General features: G+C 26.1%; 1 protein-coding gene across 1 annotated transcript; it reads right to left on the bottom strand.

Moving 5' to 3' along the window:
- Window positions 1-1,471: 1,471 nt before the first annotated feature.
- LOC114166849 (BTB/POZ domain-containing protein POB1-like) lies at window positions 1,472-5,039 on the bottom strand. The gene is made up of 6 exons (XM_028051714.2): window positions 4,651-5,039; window positions 4,216-4,332; window positions 3,622-3,749; window positions 3,472-3,535; window positions 3,093-3,372; window positions 1,472-2,454 (listed from the first exon to the last, which is right to left on the bottom strand). The coding sequence occupies exons 1-6, from the start codon at window positions 4,898-4,900 to the stop codon at window positions 1,641-1,643; spliced, it is 1,653 nt and encodes a 550-aa protein (XP_027907515.1). The 5' UTR covers window positions 4,901-5,039; the 3' UTR covers window positions 1,472-1,640.
- Window positions 5,040-24,410: the final 19,371 nt, after the last annotated feature.

The raw sequence follows: 24,410 nt of genomic DNA on the forward strand, positions 1-24,410 counted from the left end.
TTAAAATTACTAATTAAAATATTATTTTCATTTCATATTTTTTAATTTCCTGAAAAATATTTTAGAGGACTCATGCATGAAAGGCCAATTTTACTTTACTAAAATAAACTGAAACTGTTTTTCGCAATATAATTTTTGAAGAAAAAATATTTACATGTCAAAGTGAGTAATATATATATATATATATATATATATATATATATATATATATATATATATATATATATTAGTAAAAATACATGTGCTATGTGCATGTATATTTATTTTTTTATGATAATAAAATTTATTACTATACTTATAAATTTAAATATAAATAACTTTTACACTTTCATTATAGAAAACTACTTTAATTTAAAAATTAGTTAAATTTTAAAAAATTTCAAATAAAAAATTAATTAAAAGATGATTTTTTTAAAATAATAAAATTGTCCAAATAAATATTTTAATTTTAAAAAATAATTACAAAAAGATAAAAGTGAAAAACAAATGTATACACGAAAATAGTATAGATATGATTTTGGGGTTTGAGAATGGATAAGTACTCTTTTAAGGCATCGGTTTATTGTAAAATATTAATTTAAATTTGTTAAGAAGTTAGACATGTTAGAATAAAAAATAGTAATACTATTTCCAAGTGTACATTGACATCTCAAGTGTGTACTCCCTATTTTCATAAAAGGTTAGGAAATGATGAGATACAATTATTTTTTACAACCTTTTACCTAACTTTGTTTAAAATCACCAATAAATATAATTCCCATTTTACATATCTTTTTTATTTCTTGAAAAAACATTTTAAAGGAATCATGCATGAAACACGATTTTTATTTTTCTAAAATAAATTTAAACAGTTTTCGGCAAAATTATTTTTTAATAAAAAATAAAAATACAATATAAAAAAGTCGTAATTTGGATCACAACTTTTAAAAAAAGTCCTATTTAGGAACACGACTTATAACATTGTATTAAAAGAATTTTAAAAAAGAATTATGGCATTGTCGAAAATTTTAAATACATTTTGATTAAATAAAAACCCGTCTTCTTACTAGTTTTTTCTTGAAGTAAATAAGATGATTTCTAGAGTTAGTTTCACGGAGATTTTAGTTAGCAATTACAGACAAGGCCAAACTAGAAACAAATCAATTCTAGGAATATGCATCGGAATTCGTCCATGAAAATTTGAAGACATTTTGGAATTAAATTACTCAAATAAAATTGAAAATTTAGGCAGCGTTCGGACGCTATTGGGAAAGTGGAATAAGAACAAAGCAGAAAAAGATCAAACCCAGCACTCTATTTATGTTTTTTATAAAGCAAATCTCCAAAACCGAAAAACGAAATCAAACAGAATAGACTATTGACAAATTTCTTGGAACCAGGGATGATAAAACCCTCGAGTGCCCACAGCAAAGACCACGTATCATATGCTAGAATATAGGGTGTGATATAAAATTCGACACTTAGAAGCATATTTTGAGCGAATCACTTAACCTCAATCAGATGCAACACTGGGCACTTAAAGGACATTCCTGTATATTTAGCTTTGAAAAGATTACATGTTAACAGAAAATGAGAATTGGAGATCTAAACAAAGGTCAGGGCTACCAACTGGAATACAAGTTCACAACTACAAATGATGGTCAGTGTCTGATGGTGAGCTCAGCTCTAAGGTGGAGGACACCGTTGATGAAGTAAAGACTATCCTCAGCCATGAAAGAGGTCCATGGAATAGCAAACAAGTTTCTATACCCAACGGCCTTTCCCCCTGTAAACACATAGTTGCCTTTGTACTTGCTAACAAATTCCTCTGTTGGCCTAGACCTTGCAGCAAACTCATAGTCAACAGCAAAGCTCACTGATCCCTTCTCCTGCATTCCCAGAAACAGCCCAAAGCAATGGAAAGAGCTTTGCTGATCCATGTTGCAATGTGCTGATAGGAAAAAACCTTGACCACCTAAATGGAATGCCTGAGAATAAACCCGCCCAGATGGAAATAGATTGGCACACTCCTCGCGCTTCAGATCCAAGTACACCACACACTGCTGCCGGGGAAGTTCGAATTCAACCACCTTCACCGGTCTATACTTGTATGCCCTCTCCACAAATCGACGGTTTGAAGAAGCAGAGTCTTCTGCGGCCAGTGCCCGTTGGCGGTGTGGAGCCTCAGCCTTGAAAAATAGGCCCTCCAGTACAAGCTTAGAAGCAACATCGTGGTCGAAGTCAGTACAGGTTAAGACCTTCTTAAGCTTTCGGCAGGTCATGTAAGGGAAGCGAATTAAACGAGCAAGACGGGAGCCCAGGACTTCTCGCCTTTCTTCCAGTTTAGGGTACTGCTGTCGTGACCACTTCAACACAAAATCATATACAGCATCCTCTGAGGCAACCTGGAGATCATCGCTGGACAGTATTGCCTCCACCCCAGCAAGGGGCAATGCCAAAACTTCTTCCTGGAACCTGGACGTATACAAGACTCAGAAAGAAATGTGATACTAAGACCAAAACGGTGAAAAGTGGTAACCATAGAAACAGGTGTTTTCTAGAGAATGGACTCTGTCATGGAAATAGAGAAATAGAGAAAGCCTCTCTAAAATATTTATAACCTATTACTATATGTTCAGAATGCCATTGTAAAAATGCAGAATACTGATAGCTCTGATAGAGACACGCATAACAGGTCATTCAAAAGCAGGATCAAACACACTAGAAGTGATTAACTAAAAGTAGTAGCCACCCACCAGATTCTTATATACAAGGGTACCAATTATTAGATTCAATGAACACACATAGGAGTCTCTCCTATGAATATGAATTTTGGTTCCAACTCTTCCCAGTCTCCAAAAATAAGATCAATTTTAAAAATTCAAACAAAATACAAAAGGTAGCTACAACTGACATAAAAAATTGAATATCAGCACAAACAGGAGAGCAGGATGATGAGGAGTATTAAAGGCCATTCAATACAAGAAAAAGAAAAAAAAAAAAAAACAAAAACAGATCCAGGCAAAGAAACTTCACCCAATATATGTATTAGTTTGTAATGCTTGAGTGTCACATAATATAACTGAAATTAAAATTCAAAGGCAAATACTTACTTGGTTATATCCTTGTACCGACCAGCCAGGTACTGCTTTGCAGCATCAGTCAATGGTTGGACAGCATCGGCCATTAAGACACTAGAAGGAAGATCCAAATAAAGCAATGCAGAGTCAGGTGTCATAGGCATATTCCGCAACAACCGGCTACAGCATCTCATGCATGAAGCAACTTCAAATTTATCAGCAGCCATCAAGACATCGAGTAAAGCAGGTGCTGTAGTAGTAGTCAAGGTGTTACTGTACATAAAATTCAGTAGCTCCATGAGAGCAGCTTCTTCTGCAGCATAGAAGAAGTATGGTGGTTGTAAGCAAACATTTGAGGGAAAAGAAAAACAATTGTACAAAGAATCTAAAAATCGTATTCCTATGTTTTTACCAGAGGCATTAATTCTGAGGGTGACATGTCTCTGCTCAGACTCCCTCATCCCATTGGAGAAAAGCTGAATAAAGTAAATAAACCGCTAAGCAAACATAACTTTGGAAAAAATATTCAAAATGCACCCTATAAAGACAACGATATCCATACCTTATAGAAGAAAGGACTTTTTGCAGCCAGGATAGGCGAACTAATATGCAGCGTTTTAACTCTTACAACTGCTCCTGCAGAGCAATCCATGCTCCAGTCTGAATCAATACTGTTAGTAGCTTCATCGCCTGCATTAACCACACAAAACTCAAACACCCATAGAGCAGAACTGATAACTTCATAGTTAAGAAAAGGAACCAATAGATATCCATATCCGTTTCCTTTTTACATACAAAGGGATAATGTCATACTTTCTGCAAAATTTCTCTTTATTAAGTAAGTCGCACTCATGTTTCAATCATATTATTCAATTAAATTAGACCACTTCATTGGGTAAAATGAAGAGTTCTCAAAAACCTCTATAACTGGGGCATGTTTGATTCCCTTCTCATTTTTGGATTTTAAAAACTGTTTTCTAAAACCTTTTTAGACCACTCAACAATCAATTTCTCACCAGAATCATTTAAGTTTAAAAATTATTTCCAGATCAAGTACTTCAAAAACCAAAAACAACTACGAGATATTTTTCTTCTGTTTTCATCTTGTTCAAGCTCTCCCCAAGCGTAATATTTTTAAGGCATTCAATTCAAATACCAGAATTGGGTTCTTCAACCATTGCAACAGCATCCTCATCTTGGTTTTCACACTCATCCAAATCAGGCTGATTCCCGTTCAAAATTTGCTCGTCTGGCACCGAAGCAATATCCGCACCTGCATCAAAAAAAGCATAGACATATATATTAAGCATACAATTTGAAAACACAGACTTCTACGTAACAATATCCATCTAACATACTCTTTTTAGGCAAAAAAAACTTTCAAATTCACACAAAAACACACACCCAAATTGTATTTCCAATTTTAACCCTTCAGTTGTCCTTTTTTCTAATTTTGTTAAAAAACACGTAGTACGAGCAAAATCAGAACCATTTCTACTTCTACCAGTGAACAATTATTGAAACCCTAGAAATTATTTTGTCCAAACAAACAACAGAAACAGATAGATAGAGGGAGTAACAGAGAGAGGACCGTTATCCTTTTTTATATCCTCCCGGCGGCGCTTGCGGTGGCGCGCCCAGTCGGCAATGGTGGTGCAGCCGTCAGAATCGGGTCGGGCGTCGACTGGGTCAGGCATGATCTCGATCCGGAGAACCCTGTCAGAGAAGTTACTGTCGTTGAAGGCGAAGGCGAAATCGGCGTCGGAAGTTGAACCGCCGCGCGACCACTCGGACTCCATGGCCACAACCGGGTCAAACAGATCCGAATTCGAATCCTTCATGCGTCTAATGCAGAATCGAACCTAAGATAAGGTTGAAAGACGAGAAACGGAGAAAACGGTTTTTCTTTTGAAGGGTTTATTACCAAAAAGTAAAGCGGTGAGAGAGTATGTGACAGACAAAAAACGCAGAATAATAACAGATCAAAGCCATGATCCCAATATTTATATTTCTGAACTTCATCGCCATAATAAACTAGTCTCGGTTTTTTCTTTTTAACTCTCTAAACTTTTATTTATAATTCTTTTTAGTTATTGGGTTTTGTTCAAAAGTAAGTCAAAATTCTTACATTCTCGTTGTTTCTGGTTATCAGATTATGCTAAGTAATTTATATTTATTGAGAAAGTAAATTTATTTATATTAGAAACATTCAATTGGCTTAATTATCTTTATATTCACTATAAATTTTCAATTGCTTATTTATTATAAATTTCCTTAATTATTGTTATATCTCAAATCTCTGGCTGTATATTGACAAAAAATTTACCTTTTATAAATGACAGAAAAACTAAAACGCTGAAGATCAATAGTTATTTTTTGTTCCCCAATTAAAAAATAATTTAATGTTGTAGATTTATGATATTTTATTAATGTTTTTCTTAATATATATATATATATAAAGATATGTTTAAATTTGTTAATAAATGTTAATTAATTTTTCATATTAATTTAGTCAAGTTACAAATATTAATAATTTATAATATAATATTATAAATAATTAAAAACTAAAAATTTTGGACATACAAATTCGAATCGTGTTATAACTGTAAAGATGAAATTTCTTTTTACACAATTCATATTCTTAGTTTAATTCATACATAATTATTGTTAATTGACTTTTTAAATGTAGCTGTTACTTTGATTTTTTTTTCAATAAAACTCAATTACAATTAATAACCGAAAACAATGGTAAACTAAAATATAATTTTTAAATTACTTTTTAACATTAAATATTATTAACTTTTTTTAATAATTTAGTATATTTCACTTATAAAAATTAAAGTATTTAATATATCTTATATTATTTTTGTTGGAGCGATAATCCAAGCAAAAATATAAATATGTATACTAAAATAATTTATTAAATGAATATTATATTTATATTATTAATTTTGTTATATTTATACATCAATATGATTTATTATGTGATTCTTTATTTTTACTTTTTTAGATTATTCAGAACACAAATAATATATATATTTATAATTGTTTATTAATGTATAATTTATTATATAAACAGTGAATATATAAACGTCGTCGGATATGTGTGTTCGATTTTTTAAATTTTTATAAAAATTTAAGTTAAGATTAATAATAAATATATAATTAATTTTTAAAATAATCGTTAAAAGTAAAATTAAAAAAAAAGTCCAAACAAAAAGTTTTTAAAATAACAATTTAAGAAAAAAAAAATTTAAAATAATGATTAAAAGTAAATTATTTATAAAATAATTAAAAATAAATTTAAAATAATGAAATATGGATACAAAACTTTTAGAAATGATAATTAATTGTTTTTATTTTAATTAATTTATCTTAGATATTTTATGATTTCAATATTATTTATCATAATTATACTTTTATTATATTATGTTCAATTAAATATATTATAGTACATTAACGGAAACGTAGATGTTGTCGCACATGTGTGTTTATTTTTTATTTTTTTTAATATTTGTATTATAACAAAAGTTATCAGTATTTGTAAATCGTTAATGTTGATTTGTGCTTGTGTGCTGTTAAAAAAAATGTATTAATTGAAAGTATCATGTATTTACATCATCAAAGTTTTCTTATGTGTTGTTAAAACAAAAACGTATGAATTAAAAGTATCATGTATTTACATCATCAAAATCTACTTAAATTGGGAGATCAAACAAATATGGGTTAAGTATGTTTTTAGTCCGTGAACTTTAGCCAAAAACATACTTAACCCAACAAAGATTGATGCTAAAAAATCTTACTATTTATAAAAAGTAAATGTTTTTAGTAATATATATATATATATATATATATATATATATATGCAAATAACAAAAATAATATGTAGCAAATGATTGTAAGTAGATATAATAATAAAAATCATAATTTACTTTTTAAGGAGTCTCCTTGATTATTTACGGAATACATGATCCATAATTCGTTAAATTTACAAATAAAAATTTAATATTTTCATTATCATACGACACATATTTCTCTTCAAAAATGATAATTAAATTTATTTATTTTATTCTCTACTATTTTAATTAATTTATCATAGATATTCTATGATTTTAATAATATATACTTCCTTAATATTACGTTCAACTAAATATAATATATCACATTAGTGAAAACATGAGAACACTCTCTGTCCGCATTCTTTACATATGGTTTTGTTAACTAATATCCTAAGGGTACAAATTAAGAATAATTAATAAATATTTAATTTTACAAAAATTGATAATTCATCGTGACATTAAATGAATATTAATGTAATTTTATTTTATTTACATAAATGTTCATAAGTGTTATAAAGATGTCATTTATAATTTCTATGATACATACAAAAAATCAAAAAATAATAAAATTATGATAACATGTCAGATAATCATAATTACCTCCAATAGTAAAATAAATTAAAAAGAGTAGAAAAAAATGTTGAATGATGATAACCTATGATGAGAGAAATTTTTATATTATTAAATATAAAATTAATTTGTTAAAATAAAATTATTTAATGATTTTTATATTATTTAATATGATACCTCATAGTCATTTTCATTATAAAAATTATTTATAGAGTTCAAAATTTAATTTGGATCCTATTGTACTATATTCCTTGACACATTAAAAATATGCAATGTTATATAAAATATTGAATAAATAGTAATAATATTATTGAATATTATTGATACATATATTTTGATGTCGACAATAAGAATTGATAATAAATCTTGTTGTGTGGTGGTAGTGGAAATAAGACTTGAGTATTTCTTTCTTTATTATATATGTTTATTATATTTATTGTTGCTTCAAGGTTATTAGTAAATTGATCAATTTAATTATTTAAAATTAACGTAATTTTGTATTAACTATCTAGATTAATTTAATACAGCTCCATCGATTATAGACTTCTTGTTACAAGTATTTCTTCGATACAAAGGTCTTCAAACTTGCCATTTATGTATATCTTGAAATTTACTTATATTTTCTAAAATATCCTTTTACATTTATTTATTATTTATTAATGTTATGGTTTAAAGGATAAATGAGCATATTTTGAGTGTCCTTTTTAAATTGGAATTGTCATGTATTTGAATTTGTAGGAAAAATAATTCAAAATTTTGTAATCTAAAATTATGGAGTACTAAAAAAATCTTAAGACTAAAAACTTGTAGTACTTGAAAATATATTTTTTTTGTTAAACTTTATTAACTTTATAACGGAATATTCTTTAGAGTTAAAGTGAATTTGTATATAGATATATATAGATCAACCTACACACAATCAACAATTTGATTATAAGAAATTTAATTACTTATTTCTAACTAATGGTTAGATTACTAATTAGACATATCTTGGATATAGAGCTATAATCCCTAATCATGCATTTTTAATATTAGAATTGTCAAAATGAGTTGAACCCGCGAGTCAATCTGGCTTACCATGGGTTTTGGCCGAATTAGATTGAAATTTTTTTACAAATCTCAATACAAGTTGATTTTTGACCCGACTCATCTAGAACCCAACTTATCCAGGTTGAACCCGTGGTGAGCTGGGTTGGCTCACCCATAAAAAGGTCACAATATTGTTTATTAAGTTGAACTTTATATTTAGGTCATGTTAGGTTATTTTTTTAGCCAACACATAAATAATTTGTATTTTTTTTTATTTTGGTTTGTATTTGGATTGTATTAAAGTTTATTTATATTTTAATTATAATTATAATTTAGTTTTGACTGAAAAAATAGAAAAAATAAAATATTTTTTAATTAAGTGAACTCGTGAGCCAATCCGTTTAATCCGTCAACCCGTGGTGGGCCGAGTTAAGTTCAAATTTTTTTGACTTGCTAAAAAGTAAGTTAGATTGGATTGACTCACGAAATCATCAACCCGTGATAGATTGAACCGAGTTACTCGTTTTGACAACTTTATTTAATATTCTTCAAAACAACCATAGGTTGAAGTGATAAGCTTTTCAATATAAAATATATAAACTAAATGTTATTTCTATTAGATTAGTGTTGATCACCAATTTAAAGGATAACAACCTGACAGTGTTGATGATACATAATATTGTTATAACTTTACCTTAGTGTTACGTTAGTTAAATCCAACCACCTTAAAACTACACGTCACATTCAAAACAATATTAATACCAATTTAAAAAAAAAAACTTTCTTTAATAAATATAAGCCATGTTAAAACAAATTAAAAAATCACATCGAATAATTAAGACAAAACTCGGAGATAAAAAATTTATTAAAGTCATAGAATGAAAAGATATGCAGAAATCAAATTTGACCGCATTTTTTTTTCTTTCATCATATGCCAACGAAGACGTGTATATCTTGAAAACGTGACAAAATATTTCACATTAAAGAATGACAAATTATTATTATTAAATTACAAGTAGTACTACATGCATATACGTGTGTTCAATTTTTGTATGATAAAAAAAACGTTATTTAAAAAATAAATGTAAAAAAGAACAAGAAAATTCTCTTTATATAATATTACATAAAAATATAGAAATATAAATTATACATAATTAATTTAGTTTATAGAAATAATAAAATTTAAATTAACGGTCATTTAGGAAAACAAATGTAATTATTTTTAATTTAAAGTAACATTTATTTAAAAAATACAATTTGAAAGAAAATATTTACAGAGAAAACAATATAGGTATAGGTATAGACATCGATTATTAACTTTTTTTGTCAAGACAATAAAACTATAGACATGCTTATGATTCTTCATATATTCTGCAAATATGCGCAAAAAAGTTGAAGATTAAGAAAATGTGAATAAAAAGAAAAACATTTAATTGTTCCATAAATTTTATAATTAGTCCTCATATTTTTAAATTGGTCCTTTTAAATAATTTATACCACTAAAAATACATTTTTTATTATTGATTTTAGTATACACAATTTTCTTACAAGTTAATTAGGTAATAAGTATTCTACACGGGTAGAGAGAGAAGAATGGGTTCTGAAGAAAAAATTGTTATGAAGAGGTCAATGGAGGAGGCCAGTTATATCTTTGAACTATAAGTCAATTCAAAATTTGGAAATTCTTATATACCAGAAATTCATTATTGACCAGTGCGCTTCTAATTTTATGTTAATCTTATACATTTTTGTCTCTTAATATTTCAATAATCCTCTTCAAATTTTATAAAAATATTCAACAGGAAAAGGTAAATAGATTCAATATTTTTGTACTTAAAAGTCAACCATAAAGATCTAAAATTAATTAGTGTGGACACCATGGTGTTGTTTATTGCTTTATTTCCTACAACCTATTATAAGGTAATTGAGACAATTAAATGGAAATGTTTATTATTTTCCACATAATAAGTATTGAAGATTATTTAAATAGAATAAAATAAAGTACGATCAGTTATAACGATATTTAATATTTGATGCACATAAGATAACTAATTAAATGATAAAACAATATATTATAAATCAAGTTTAAATATGATATTTTTACTGGAATTATATATAATGTGTAAAAAATAACTTTTAATTTATATTTTTACAGATTATGGAAGTTATAAATTATGTAGTTTTATATATAGTTACTTTTTAAATTAAAAATATTTATAAGTTTTATGAAATTATTTTTATGACATCATTATATTTCTTTAAAAACATTTGAATAATACCAAGTTATTTTTTAATTTTATAATAAATAATATTATTTAGCTCTGTGTTAATATGATAAATAAAGAGAGACATTACAAAAATATTTAATTTTAATGGAGTTTTATTAGTGAAGGTCATAGTAACTTATGTGAAGCTCTGAAGAAGAATGACATTTAAAAGTAATAGTGGTTTAAACATAATAAGACTCGATTATTTTAATATTAAAAAGTTGTAATATAAATATAATTTTAAAAACGAGTTTCATTATTTTAAAATACATTATTTATCTAGATATTATTTTTATATAGTTATCTAACTTCTCTCTGAGTTCACCTCCTCTATTTGCCTTGAACATCTAAGATCGTAGGATTGATAATCGTGGTGAACTCTTCAATTTGGATCGATCAGTTTTTCTGTTCGCGTAAGTTAAGTTTCAATGGTTTTTCTTGGTCTTCTTTTGTTTATGTTGCATGTGAGATTTTTTTCTACCTACATATAAGGTTTTCATCTTTTATAAGAGTCTTTGCTAATCAATGATCATAACGATGTGTCCTAATCATTCTTGTGATTTTCTGTGTAGATAGAGCATCTTATAATTTGAAGGTGTGGTTGTTGTCTTAGAGCTTTGGGATAGTTCTATTGAGATAAAGGGAGCTAGTATGAGTTGTTGAAATTTTGTGTTCTTTATTGTAATCTGAATAGTGTATGTGAGTAGTGAAAAATATATGGTATGCTATTCAGTTTGAATTTGTGATCATGTTGTTGATGATTAAAATCGTTGAATTTTGATGTGAACCGATGATCTTAGTAGTTAATTGTGATGTGATGTGTTGTGTTGGATTGATGAGTTATATGTTAAACTGTTTGATATTTGAGTTGTTTGATCTTGATTTAGGGAAAAATTTGAATTTGTGCTTCGAGTGATTGGTATTAGTTTTGAACTCTCTAAAATCATTTTGAATCAAAAACACTAAAAAAAAGATATCAAACATAAAATTAAATTTTCCCAAATTATTGTTTCTGATGTACTTATGGAAAAAATAAGTACTTAAACCTATAAAATTATAAAAAATAATGAAAGGTTACGTTAATTGATCACCTTCAACTCAATTCAAATTAATAATAATAATAATCCCAAAATTGATTATGCAAATCAATAACCCAAAACAATATAAAGAAACAGAATGTTAGAAAATAGTTGAAATTGAAAGAGAGAAGTATACTACTCTTTGAGATCGGAAAAGTATCATATATCCAAGTAAGATTATTTTGTAGAAATGATATTTATACATACAAATAAAAGGATACAAAATCTATAAGAACCTAATAGCAAAATAATTATTAAAATTTATATAAATTTGAATACTAAATGCCTTTTCTAGTCTTTTAAAATCTCATTTGAATATCACCAAATTTTCTTACCCTCTAAGAAAAGTTTAATAGTCTAAACTACATACCAAATCACAATTAATGCTTAAATTATTTTTTATTGAAAACTAAATAATAACTGTTTTTTATAAAAATGAATCTAAAAATATTTTGAAATTCCAATTAACAACACCAACTAAACATTGAGAGAATAAATCTAAAGTCGGTATAAGAAAACAAAAGTTATAACTTCTTTCTTCAAATCAATTAATCATTAATTAATTCGAAGAAAAAAATTATAACTTTTGTTTTTTTATGCCGATCTTGGATTTATTTCTGAACATTTAGTTATTAATTAATTTGAAGAAAGAAGTTATAACTTTTGTTTTCTTATGTCGTTCTTGAATTTCCTGTTTGAACGTTTAGTTGACGTTGTTAATTGGAATTTCAAAACATTTTGAGATTAATTTTTATAAAAAACAGTCATTATCTAGTTTTCAATAAAAAAAAATTTAAAAATTAATTGTGTTTTGGTATTTAGTTTAGACTATTAAGATTTTCTCAAAACTTTAATTAAATGACACTCAAAATTGAAAGTTATTTTTGTCTCAAATTTTAATATATATTTTTTTAAACTTTTGATATATTTTTGTTCATGAATCTTAAAAATGATAAATATAAATAGTCATTTTAATTAAATAATATTTTTTTATATATTAAATAATATTTAAGACAACATTTGAGTTAAAATAATATAAATAATTCAAATGCAAATTAAAATATCATTTCACATGCTGATAAAATTTAAAGTAATTAAGTTAATAGAATTATAATTATTTAATTTTTTATTTTAAGAATTAAATTTTATCAAAATGGTAAAAACAAATTTCTATTTTATGTTAAAATTTAGAAATTAAAAAATATTTAATATATATATATATATATATATATATATATATATATATATATATATATATATATATATATATATGTTAAAATAAATCCAACACCAACTAAACGTTGAGAATATAAATTCAAGGTTGGCATAAAAAATAAAAGTTATAACTTCTTTCTTCAAATCAATTAAGGTTGGCATAAGAAAATAAAAGTTACAACTTTTGTTTTCTTATGCCAACTTTTGTTTTTTTATGCCGATCTTGGATTTATTGTCTATATATTTAATTATTAATTAATTTAAAGAAAGAAGTTATAATTTTTGTTTTCTTATGTCGTCCTTGTATTTATTGTCTCAACGTTTAGTTGGTGTTGTTAATTGAAATTTCAAAACATTTTGAGATTAATTTTTATAAAAAACAATATTTTTTAGTTTTCAATAAAAAATAATTTAAACATTAATTGTGTTTTTGTATTTAGTTTAGATTATTAGGATTTTCTTAAAACTTTAATTAAATTACACTCAAAATTGAAAGTTACTTTTGTCTCAAACTTTAATATATTTTTTTAAAACTTTTGATATATTTTTGTTCTTGAACCTTAAAAATTATAAATATAAATAGTCATTTTAATTAAATAATAATATTTTTTATATATTAAATAATATTTTAGATAACATTTGAGTTAAAATATATCAAATAATGTAAATAATTTAAAGGCAAATTAAAATATCATTTCACATGTTGATAAAATTTAAAGTAATCAAGTTAATAGAATTATAATTATTTAATTTTTTAGTTTAAGAATTAAATTTTATCAAAATGATAAAAATAAAATTCAATTTTATGTTAAAATTTAGAAATTAAAAAATATTTAATATATATATATATATATATTAAAATAAATTCAACACCAACTAAACGTTGAGACAATAAATCCAATGTTGGCATAAAAAAACAAAAGTTATAACTTCTTTCTTCAAATCAATTAAGGTCTGCATAAGAAAACAAAATTTATAATTTCTATCTTCAAATCAATTATTGATTAATTGATTTGAAGAAAAAAGTTATAACTTTTGTTTTCTTATGCCGACCTTGAATTTATTGTCTATACGTTTAGTTATTAATTAATTTAAAGAAAGAAGTTATAACTTTTTGTTTTCTTATGCCGTCCTTGAATTTATTGTCTCAACGTTTAGTTGGTGTTTTTAATTGAAATTTCAAAACATTTTGAGATTAATTTTTATAAAAACAATATTTTTTAGTTTTCAATAAAAAATAATTTAAACATTAATTGTGTTTTGGTATTTAGTTTAGACTATTAGGATTTTCTTAAAACTTTTATTAAATTACACTCAAAATTGAAAGTTATTTTTGTCTCAAATTTTAATATATTTTTTTAAAACTTTTGATATATTTTTGTTCTTGAACCTTAAAAATGATAAATATAAATAGTCATTTTAATTAAATAATAATATTTTTTTATATATTAAATAATATTTTAGATAACATTTGAGTTAAAATATATCAAATGAAAATAATTCAAAGGCAAATTAAAATATCATTTCATATGTTGATAAAATTTAAAGTAATTAAGTTAATAGAATTATAATTATTTAATTTTTTAGTTTAAGAATTAAATTTTATCAAAATGATAAAAACAAATTTCAATTTTACGTTAAAATTTAGAAATTAAAAAATATTTAATATATATATATATATATATATATATATATATAAATATTAAAATAAATCCAACACCAACTAAACATTGAGACAATAAATCCAATGTTGGCATAAAAAAACAAAAGTTATAACTTCTTTCTTCAAATCAATTAAGGTTTGCATAAGAAAACAAAATTTATAACTTCTTTCTTCAAATCAATTATTGATTAATTGATTTGAAGAAAAAAGTTATAACTTTTGTTTTCTTATGCCGACCTTGAATTTATTGTCTATACATTTAGTTATTAATTAATTTAAAGAAAAAAGTTATAACTTTTGTTTTCTGATGCCGTTCTTGGATTTATTGTCTCAACGTTTAGTTGGTGTTGTTAATTGAAATTTCAAAACATTTTGAGATTAATTTTTATAAAAACAATATTTTTTAGTTTTCAATAAAAAATAATTTAAACATTAATTGCGTTTTGGTATTTAGTTTAGACTATTAGGATTTTCTTAAAACTTTAACTAAATTACACTCAAATTGAAAGTTATTTTTGTCTCAAATTTTAATATATTTTTTTAAAAATTTTGATATATTTTTGTTCTTGAACCTTAAAAATGATAAATATAAATAGTCATTTTAATTAAATAATAATATTTTTTTATATATTAAATAATATTTTAGATAACATTTGAGTTAAAATATATCAAATAATGTAAATAATTCAAAGGCAAATTAAAATATCATTTCACATGTTGATAAAATTTAAAGTAATTTAGTTAATAGAATTATAATTATTTAATTTTTTAGTTTAAGAATTAAATTTTATCAAAATGATAAAATCAAATTTCAATTTTACGTTAAAATTTAGAAATTAAAAAATATTTAATATATATATATATATATATATATATATATATATATTAAAATAAATCCAACACCAACTAAACGTTGAGACAATAAATCAAAGGTTGGCATAAAAAAACAAAAGTTAAAGTTATAACTTCTTTCTTCAAATCAATTAAGGTCGACATAAGAAAACAAAAGTTATAACTTCTTTCTTCAAATCAATTAATGATTAACTGATTTGAAGAAAAAAGTTATAACTTTTGATTTCTTATGCCGACCTTGGATTCATTGTCTAAAAGTTTGGTTATTAATTAATTTGAAGAAAGAAGTTATAACTTTTGTTTTCTTTAGACATGTCAAAGTGAGTCAACCCAGCCCACACGGGTTGGCTCACCACGAGTCGGGTTGAAAATGAGTTAACCCAACTCGGCTCACTTTATGGTGAGCCAGAAATTTTGTAACTCGGCTCAACTCACCACGGGTTGGTGGGTTAAGTGGGTTGGCTCACCAACTCACCTAAAAAAAATTATTTATTTATTAGTATTCAAATATTTAAATAAATTTTAAGTAACCCATGAGATGACAATCATAGTAAAATCAAGAACCAATGTCTTGATATGCTCACCACCAATATATGAAGAATTGTGACCCATTTTGACATCTCTAGTTTTCTTATGCCATCCTTGGATTGATTGTCTAAACGTTTAGTTGGTGTTGTTAATTGGAATTTTAAAACATTTTGAGATTAATTTTTTATAAAATACAATCATTTTTTAGTTTTCAATAAAAAATAATTTAAACATTAATTATGTTTTGGTATTTAGTCTAGACTATTAGGATTTTCTTAAAACTTTAATTAAATTACACTCAAAATTGAAAGTTATTTTTGTCTCAAATTTTAATAAATTTTTATTTTTAAACTTTTGATATATTTTTGTTTTTGAACCTTAAAAATATAAATATAAATAGTCATTTTAATTAAATAATATTATTTTTTTATATATAAAATAGTATTTTAGATGACATTTGAGTTTAAATAACTTAAAATATCATTTCACATGCTGATAAAATTTAAGGTAATTAAGTTAATAGAATTATAATTATATAATATTTTAGTTTAAGAATTAAATTTTATCAAAATGATAAAAACAAATTTAAATTTTACGTTAAAATTTATAAATTTAAAATATTTAATATATATATTAGATATATCATGATGCAACTCCATGGATGGGGAAGAATCATCTCATGGTTTGAGTTGTGTTTGGATTTTGCAACGTGAAATTATTAATTAGATATATTTTCAATTATACTTCATGTATCATCATATATTGTTTAAATTAGTGGGATACTAGCACCAAGTTTCTCCAATTATTGAAAACCGAGTACATAAATAAATATAGAAGATAAAGCCGCGTTGAAACGTTTTTAATCTTTTAAATAACAGTAAAATACGATAAATGTACCAGAGTAAGGAAAACCCCAAACAAAGTCCACCATCATCTGATAAATGTAATAGGTGTTTGACAGATACAAAGCATGCAGCAGCAACACTATTTTTTCTGTTGATTACAGAATGTTGTACAATAGTGTGATAAAAATTCACAACAGTTTGGTAAATAACTAAATTTACAATTCTTTAACATCTGAGAAGGATTAAACTTCAGTTTAAAATACTACAATATTCTGCAACATTATTTTTTCAAAATTGCTACTCTTATATTATATACGGTTCCGACAAGTGAGTCTAAGTTACACATCGATTAAAAATGACAAAGTAGAACATTATATAAGAACAAACATCCATCAATTCATTGTCTTAAGATTTTGGGTTGAGAGTGATGTCAATACCTTATATGATTAAATTTAGGTCGATGATTAAAAACTAACTCAAATTTTGTCATTAGACTTCGGATCGGAAAAATATAATTCATGTTTATGCTCTCAATTACATAATTCATTCATATACAACTTTCCGATAAGGACCAACGTTTAGAAAAAAGAACTTTACAAGTTTATGGTTCACAAGTTGAATTCTGCGATTCAAGATATGTTGAAAACATGACTCCTAGCACAGTATTTCCAAATGCAAGCCCAGATTAATCTACGCACCATTTTGAATCTGTCTATGTTTTGTATAGTTTTACGAAGCAAATAATATTTCAGATACGTTACAAAGGGGACAATATCTCAAATACACGAGAATTGACAACAATTCTATAACTAGAACCGAGATCGGAACAATATGATTCATGTTTATGCTGTCAGTTACACAATTCATTCATATACAACTTTCTGATAAGGACCAACATTTAGAAAAAACTTTACAAGTTTAAGGTTCACACGTTTTGATTTCTGCAATTCAAGATATGTTGAAGCTGGCAGAAGTTTATTTAGTTCTTGAATCTTTTTTCTCTACTTTTTAGATGTTTATCTAATTTAAATACTATAAATAAATATTGTTAAGTTTTAATTTAAATTGATTTTGATCTTTTTCCTATTTTTTTCTTAAAACTACTTATCTCATAAACGTGTATTTTAAATACAAACAAATGCAAGCCCAGATTTATCCACGAACCATGTTGAATTTGTCCACGCTTTGTGTAGTTTTCAACAAACTCTAAGATCTCCTCAATCCCAATTTCAGATCCAGATCATGCCCTAAACAAAAGAGAAAACCAAAATGGTTTAAAGTAAAAAAGTTAATCAAGATTTAACATTAAACCTAATTAGATCCACAGATATAAAGCTAGAGTGTCAATGTTTGACATGATAAACATATAAAATGAAGTGAAAACTATGATAACAAAATTAAAATTGCTTGAAGAGAAGAACATTAAATTCAAATATGTACTGTTAGAAAAATGAATGAAAAAGATGCTAAATTAGTCTCAAATTTGAATGGAACTCACTTCACCACAAAATAGAAAAGATCAAAATAGCCATGTTTCAAAGATCATGAACACCCTAGTGAGTGCATAATGATATTTGTGGTCACTCACATGGGATATATATGAGCTTTCAATCATGGTCTACAATCACCTCCTTTCAATTTTCATGGCAAAGTGAGTTCCATTTTCATCCATTGAACACTAACACATCTTCTAATACTAGTTTGAGATGAATGAAAGTGTTTTACTTGGAATATGAATGATTTTAGCACTAGTATGCCTTGGATTATATAGGCCTAAAAAAAAGAAAATTGAGTTTCTTGCATCTCATAATTGATTTAAATTAAATTTTATAATGTATTATTTAAAACTCTTTTTCGACTTTTAAGATTCTTTCTGCAAGAGACTTCAATGAACATTTAATATTTAGGTGGATAAAGTTAATTTTTCCGTAAATCAAGTTTCAAAACAACCATGCATCTTAATTGCTCTTAAAGAGAAGAAATAATAAAGACAATTGCAATTAATATTTCTTCCCATTTAATATTTTTTGACAATTGATTATTTTCTTTCAAAAGTATTGAATGAAGCTCGCGAGAAATTTCGTATATGAAAGACAACTAAGACTGTATTAATTAAACCAAGTATATATAACTCTTGTAATAAATGTTTTTCTATTTAAATATTAATACCGATTAAATTAACGTAGTAAAGTAAGAGAAAAATGTTGTAGGTCCTTCTAGAAATCAAGTTAGTTCTTATTCGATAGTCAAAAAATAAATGAGTAGAGATGTCAAAATGAGTTTAAACTCATTGACTCATCGCAGGTTTGAGTCGTGTTGGATTGAGACAAATTCAGTTACATAGATTCACAATTTTATATTTTTAAATATTAGAATGTTGTTCAATAATATTTGAATAATTTGAATGTTTAATTAATTTGTTTGTAAAGTTATATACGTTTATACTTTAATCTTTAACCATTATCTTTATTATAATATTCAAGAATTAAGTGAACACTTTGATTCCACTATTATAAAAAATAAATTAAGTCAATTCACTTTCATTGTAATGCACTAAATATACAAAATAAATTGCAAAAAAAAAAAACATTTGTAAGTGAGTCAACCCACCAACATATGGTAGGTCGGGCCGGATTGAACTGACCATTTTTTAGCTCAACTCGTGGTGAGCCAACTCGTGTTAACTAAGTTGACTCACTTTGACACCCCTATAAATTAGAATTGAAATTGAGTAATTAAAATTGGAAGATTTAATTTTAGTTATTTTATTTGCATGATTATTGAAATCCAAATTGAACGTGATTTCAAAGACTACACCTTTTCAAAATCATGTTATATTTAATCAGTAAATTAAATTTTTAAAATTTATGAGATATACATATTTAAAAGAGCAAGTTTCACTACAAGAAAATCATTATTTAACAACAAATTTGAAAGACAAAAAATAATTAGTCATCATAGTAACTAATTATATTCTAGGGCGACTCAACGGTTTGGAATGTTTAAAGCAAACTTAAAAAATGAGACCTTTTATTTAAAATTTATTTTTTGACTTTTTTTATGCAAACTTATTTATTAAACTGTCATAATTAATTTTATTTAACATTTTTTTCTCAATAGATAATAAGACTAATCCGTTTAATCTTCTCGAGACATGGTTGATCTTAAATAAATTTTTATTATCTTTAGATTTGAGAAAATCCTTTCAGGTGAAGCAACTGACACCATAATTGTTAACATTATCTTATAAGCTATATATGCATTTGGAAAAGAATCTATTCTTTTTATATAATTAAGAATGTCAATTGGTTTATCATTTTTCAAACCTATAATTTCTCTTAAGATATTTATATCTAAAAAAAATCAAATCCATCAATATCCTACAAATTATCATGTTTTAAAGATTTTTCAAGGTTTAAGCATTTTTCCTTAAAAATGTATAATGTAGTGACTTTAATTTTTTAACACTAAATAAAAAAACCAAAAATATCTTCATTTATTTTAAATTGTTCAAATTTATTTACAACCACTTTTTGTGATGCAATTAAAGTCTCAATTCTTCTTTTCTTTTGGATATTTGAATAGCCTGATTCAAATTTTCTAGTTGACATATCTATATATTTTTTATATGAAAAAATATTATAATACATAAAACACTAATAAAGATAAATATATAAAAAGAATGAATTAAAACAATAAAACCTTGTGATGGTGGTCAAGAAAATAAACTCGAAAGTATCTTGAAGTCTCAGGTCTCTTTTTCGTTTTCAAGTCTCAACTTTTTCACAAACATGCATAGTTGTTTATTTTAAGATTAATCATTAATAAAAATAAAAAAAATTATTGTTCTTCTCAACTAAATATTAAGTCTTTTTTTCCTTAAACTTAATTATCTTTCTACGGAAAACTCAACTTTGAATTATACTCCAATTAATTTATTATCCATAAAAAGATTAAATCATAATCTAATTAATAGTTTTGTAAAAAAATTCAATTCTTCGTCAAGATATATGCAAACCAAAAAAAAAAACTTTCGAAACCCGTAAATTAAATAGTACCGAAAAACAAAACTGAGCAAAAGAAACACATTTCTAATTCTAATACAAATCAAAAATAGAATAAAAATAACAACAATAAAAATAGAAACTTGTGTTTCACTCATATCACCCTGAGATCAAAGACCACACTAGATTAGTGTTGGGAAATCACACACTAAGAAAATATTATCTTCAAGCGAAAGCACACTCACAAATAAGAGCAGTAAAATATAAATAAAAACACATAGGAAATTTAACGTGTTCGACACCTCAAGGCCATACATCCATAAATACTCAACAAGAAGTATTATCACTCAAGAACATTTTTTTATGGATCAAAACTGTAAACTCTTCATAGTGCAATTTTCGTGGACCTAATACTGCAAACCCTTCATAATACAATTTTTTTTTTTGGCAAAAATTGCAAACCTTCCAATGACACACAACTATCCAAGCCCCCCATACACTCAAGAGACCTATTGAGTTATGGTGACAATTTCAAAAGCAACTCTTTATTTTTATAATACTTTTCTACTGCTCTCTTCTTCATATTACTCGATGTGGAGTGAAACTTTGGTGAATACTCACTTGAGAACCAACAACTAGATGGGTTTCATGTGGTGAAGCAACAACTTGAAACCTGTGAACTACATTATGCATACTAAACTTAAAACCAAAACATTTCACTCTTTTAGCTTGATTAAAACCCTGGTTGTTCTACAAGTTTTGGTAATAGTAAGCATTTTGTCATCCTTATCATGATAAATGATGCAGTTTCAAAGGGAAGAAAATCAAAATCAAGAAATAAACTTTAATCCCAAACAAATGAAACCCCAAAACTAAGAAAATGTCATATCACCACCCAACTCATACAAAGCAATTAAATTATTCAACAGGAAGTTGTAAGAACAAAAGTTTTAAAACGAAAGTATTGTAAATTTTTTGTTTATGAAAAATACTACTAGCTAGCAAATTAGAGATGGGGTGTACGAAGGTTATGCTAGCCCCGACAAAGCTTCTAGCAGTGAGTAATGATAATGACAACCTTGAGCTTTATGTGTTCTGTTTGGTTGAATGTAAAGAAGGGAGAAGTTGATTGCAAAGGAGAAGAATAGTAAAACATGTCTTCTCTATCTTGATTTGGGGGAAAAGAAAAAATAAAACATAGCACACTCTTAATTTCAACCAAAACGTCCATTCTTAGTTTTATTTCCTTAATGCTAGTGTGGAAAAAAAATAATAAAGAATATCCAAAGTCATGCCATGTCATGTAGTAAGATAAGCTGTCAAAAATGAGTAGTCATTATATCATTTTCCTTTACTTATGACTAATTGATAATTCACATTTCACTTTATTGATAATCTCGTTCACAAAATGCATATTTATAATTATACACATCTATATAGGTATTTTACAAAATTTAGTTTAATTACATCATTTCAAAGAATTTAATACTCTAATATGGTGTATAATATCAACATAGGTAGTAGTGGTCAAGATAGAGAAATTAATAGTAATTGGTCTAGAGATAAAGGTATTTATGGTTCCATCTAGTAATGTTATCAAGGATGACTCTTGTCCTTTGAAGATTGTTTTATGTTCCATTGTAGTACTACAAATCTAGCATTTACTATAGCAACCAAATGTTCAACATACAGAGGTATCATGCATACATATTTAACAATTTTATATCATTTTCTTAAGAAGAAGAGACAAAAAAACATGAAAGAGTAAAGTGAGAACAAATATTAGATAAAAATTTGAATGACATAAATAGTGCAATTATATTACTCATATATGATTACATATATAGAATCAAAGTCACTTATTTAATTATCGTGCATATAAATTTAAATTATGTAGCTAGTCAAGCTATATAAGCTTCAATGTAAGAGACTATTGAATATGGTTTAAATATCACTCATTTAAATTCTCAGCGCTATACCTCTATCTACGTATAATTTAAACTGTCACTTTTTATAATAGTGTCATATATAAGATATTATTTAGAACACCTTATTCAAGTTAAAATGCCAATTAAACAAAATATTGAAGTATATTTGTAACACTGAAGGCTTTGTCATATAAGTGAGAAAGGGTTCAATTGCTTAGCAAAACAGGACATGCTTTTGGGATAAAAGAGAGTAGAATTAGAGAAATGTTCTCATTGCATGACTGGTAAATAAACCATTCCCTTAAGAAGGATCCTCTTTAATGGAAACCAGAATGGCTTGAATTGGTGCATTTTGATGTTTGTGGCCCACTGAAAGTAAAGTTGTTTAGTGGTGCACTTTACTTTGTTACTTTTATTGATAGGAAGATCTCAGTCTATGCACCTCATCAAAAAAGATCAAGTACTTGAAAAGTTCAATGAATTTCATGCTTTGGTTGAGAGGCAATCAAATAAGAGTTTGAAATGCATTAGTATTAATGATGATGGTAAGTATCGTGGACCCTTTGATTTTTATTGCAAGTAACATGGTATCAAACATGACAGAACTTCTCCAAAAACTTCTTAGTTGAATGATTTACCAAAGAGGATGAACAAAACTTTGGCTGAGAGAGTTAGATGTATAATTTTTGAAGCAAAGTTGTCTAACCACTTTTGGGGAGAGACATTGCTTGCACATGTGCATGTTATTAATCTTAGTCTTGCAATTGCTTTGAGTATTGAGGTGCTGGGAAAAATATGGTTTGGCAAGAATGTTAGCCATGATCATTTACGTGTTTTTGGTTATAGGGCACTTGTTTATGTTCCAAATGATGAAATATCCAAGTTAGACACAAAGACAAGACAATGTATCTTTATTGATTATGGTCATGATGGATTTGGCTATAGGTTGTATGATCTTTTAGAGAAGAAGCTAGTCAGAAGTCGTGATGTGCATTTCATGGAAGCTTAAACCATTAAGGACATTAACAATGTAGAAAAGACTACACACGAGAAAGATAAAAAATCTCATTAATGGTAATCTGATGTGGTTTCCTATTCAGAATTTAGAATCTAGAAAATGTTGAGACTATTGCTCAAGATGATGAGCAACATGGTGATGTTGATGATCAATGGGTTAGAGATTGAGTTGAGGTTCCCATTGATGATTCTCAATAGTAACATTATGATGATCTTGGTGATACACCTGAATTACCACAAGTCCCTATCAAGAGGTCCAACAGGCTGATAAATTCATTTTCCGGGTATCCTTCTAATGATTATGTAACATTGACTAATGGTGGTGGGGAACCTTAATGTTTTGCACAGGCTTTAGACAATGAAAAAAAAACAACAGTAGTTGGATATGCAATGCAAGATGAAATGAAATCTTTGCATGATAATCACATTTATGACTTAGTGAAAACGCCTAAGGGAAAAAAGGCTTTAAAGAATAGATAAATTTTTAGGATGGAGCAAGATGTTAATCTACATCT

The sequence above is a fragment of the Vigna unguiculata genome, chromosome 10 (assembly GCF_037176805.1).
Source record: "Vigna unguiculata cultivar grain cowpea cultivar isolate G323 ecotype 2 chromosome 10, ASM3717680v1, whole genome shotgun sequence".
NCBI lineage: Eukaryota > Viridiplantae > Streptophyta > Magnoliopsida > Fabales > Fabaceae > Vigna > Vigna unguiculata.

Coding starts and splice junctions, on each gene's coding strand:
- LOC114166849 (XM_028051714.2), bottom strand. CDS start 4,900: ATGAAGGATTCGAATTCGGATCTGTTTGACCCGGTTGTGGCCATGGAG. Junction 3,536..3,621: donor AAAGTCCTTTCTTCTATAAG/GTATGGATATCG, acceptor TACTTTATTCAG/CTTTTCTCCAATGGGATGAG. Junction 3,373..3,471: donor CCTCAGAATTAATGCCTCTG/GTAAAAACATAG, acceptor TCTATGCTGCAG/AAGAAGCTGCTCTCATGGAG.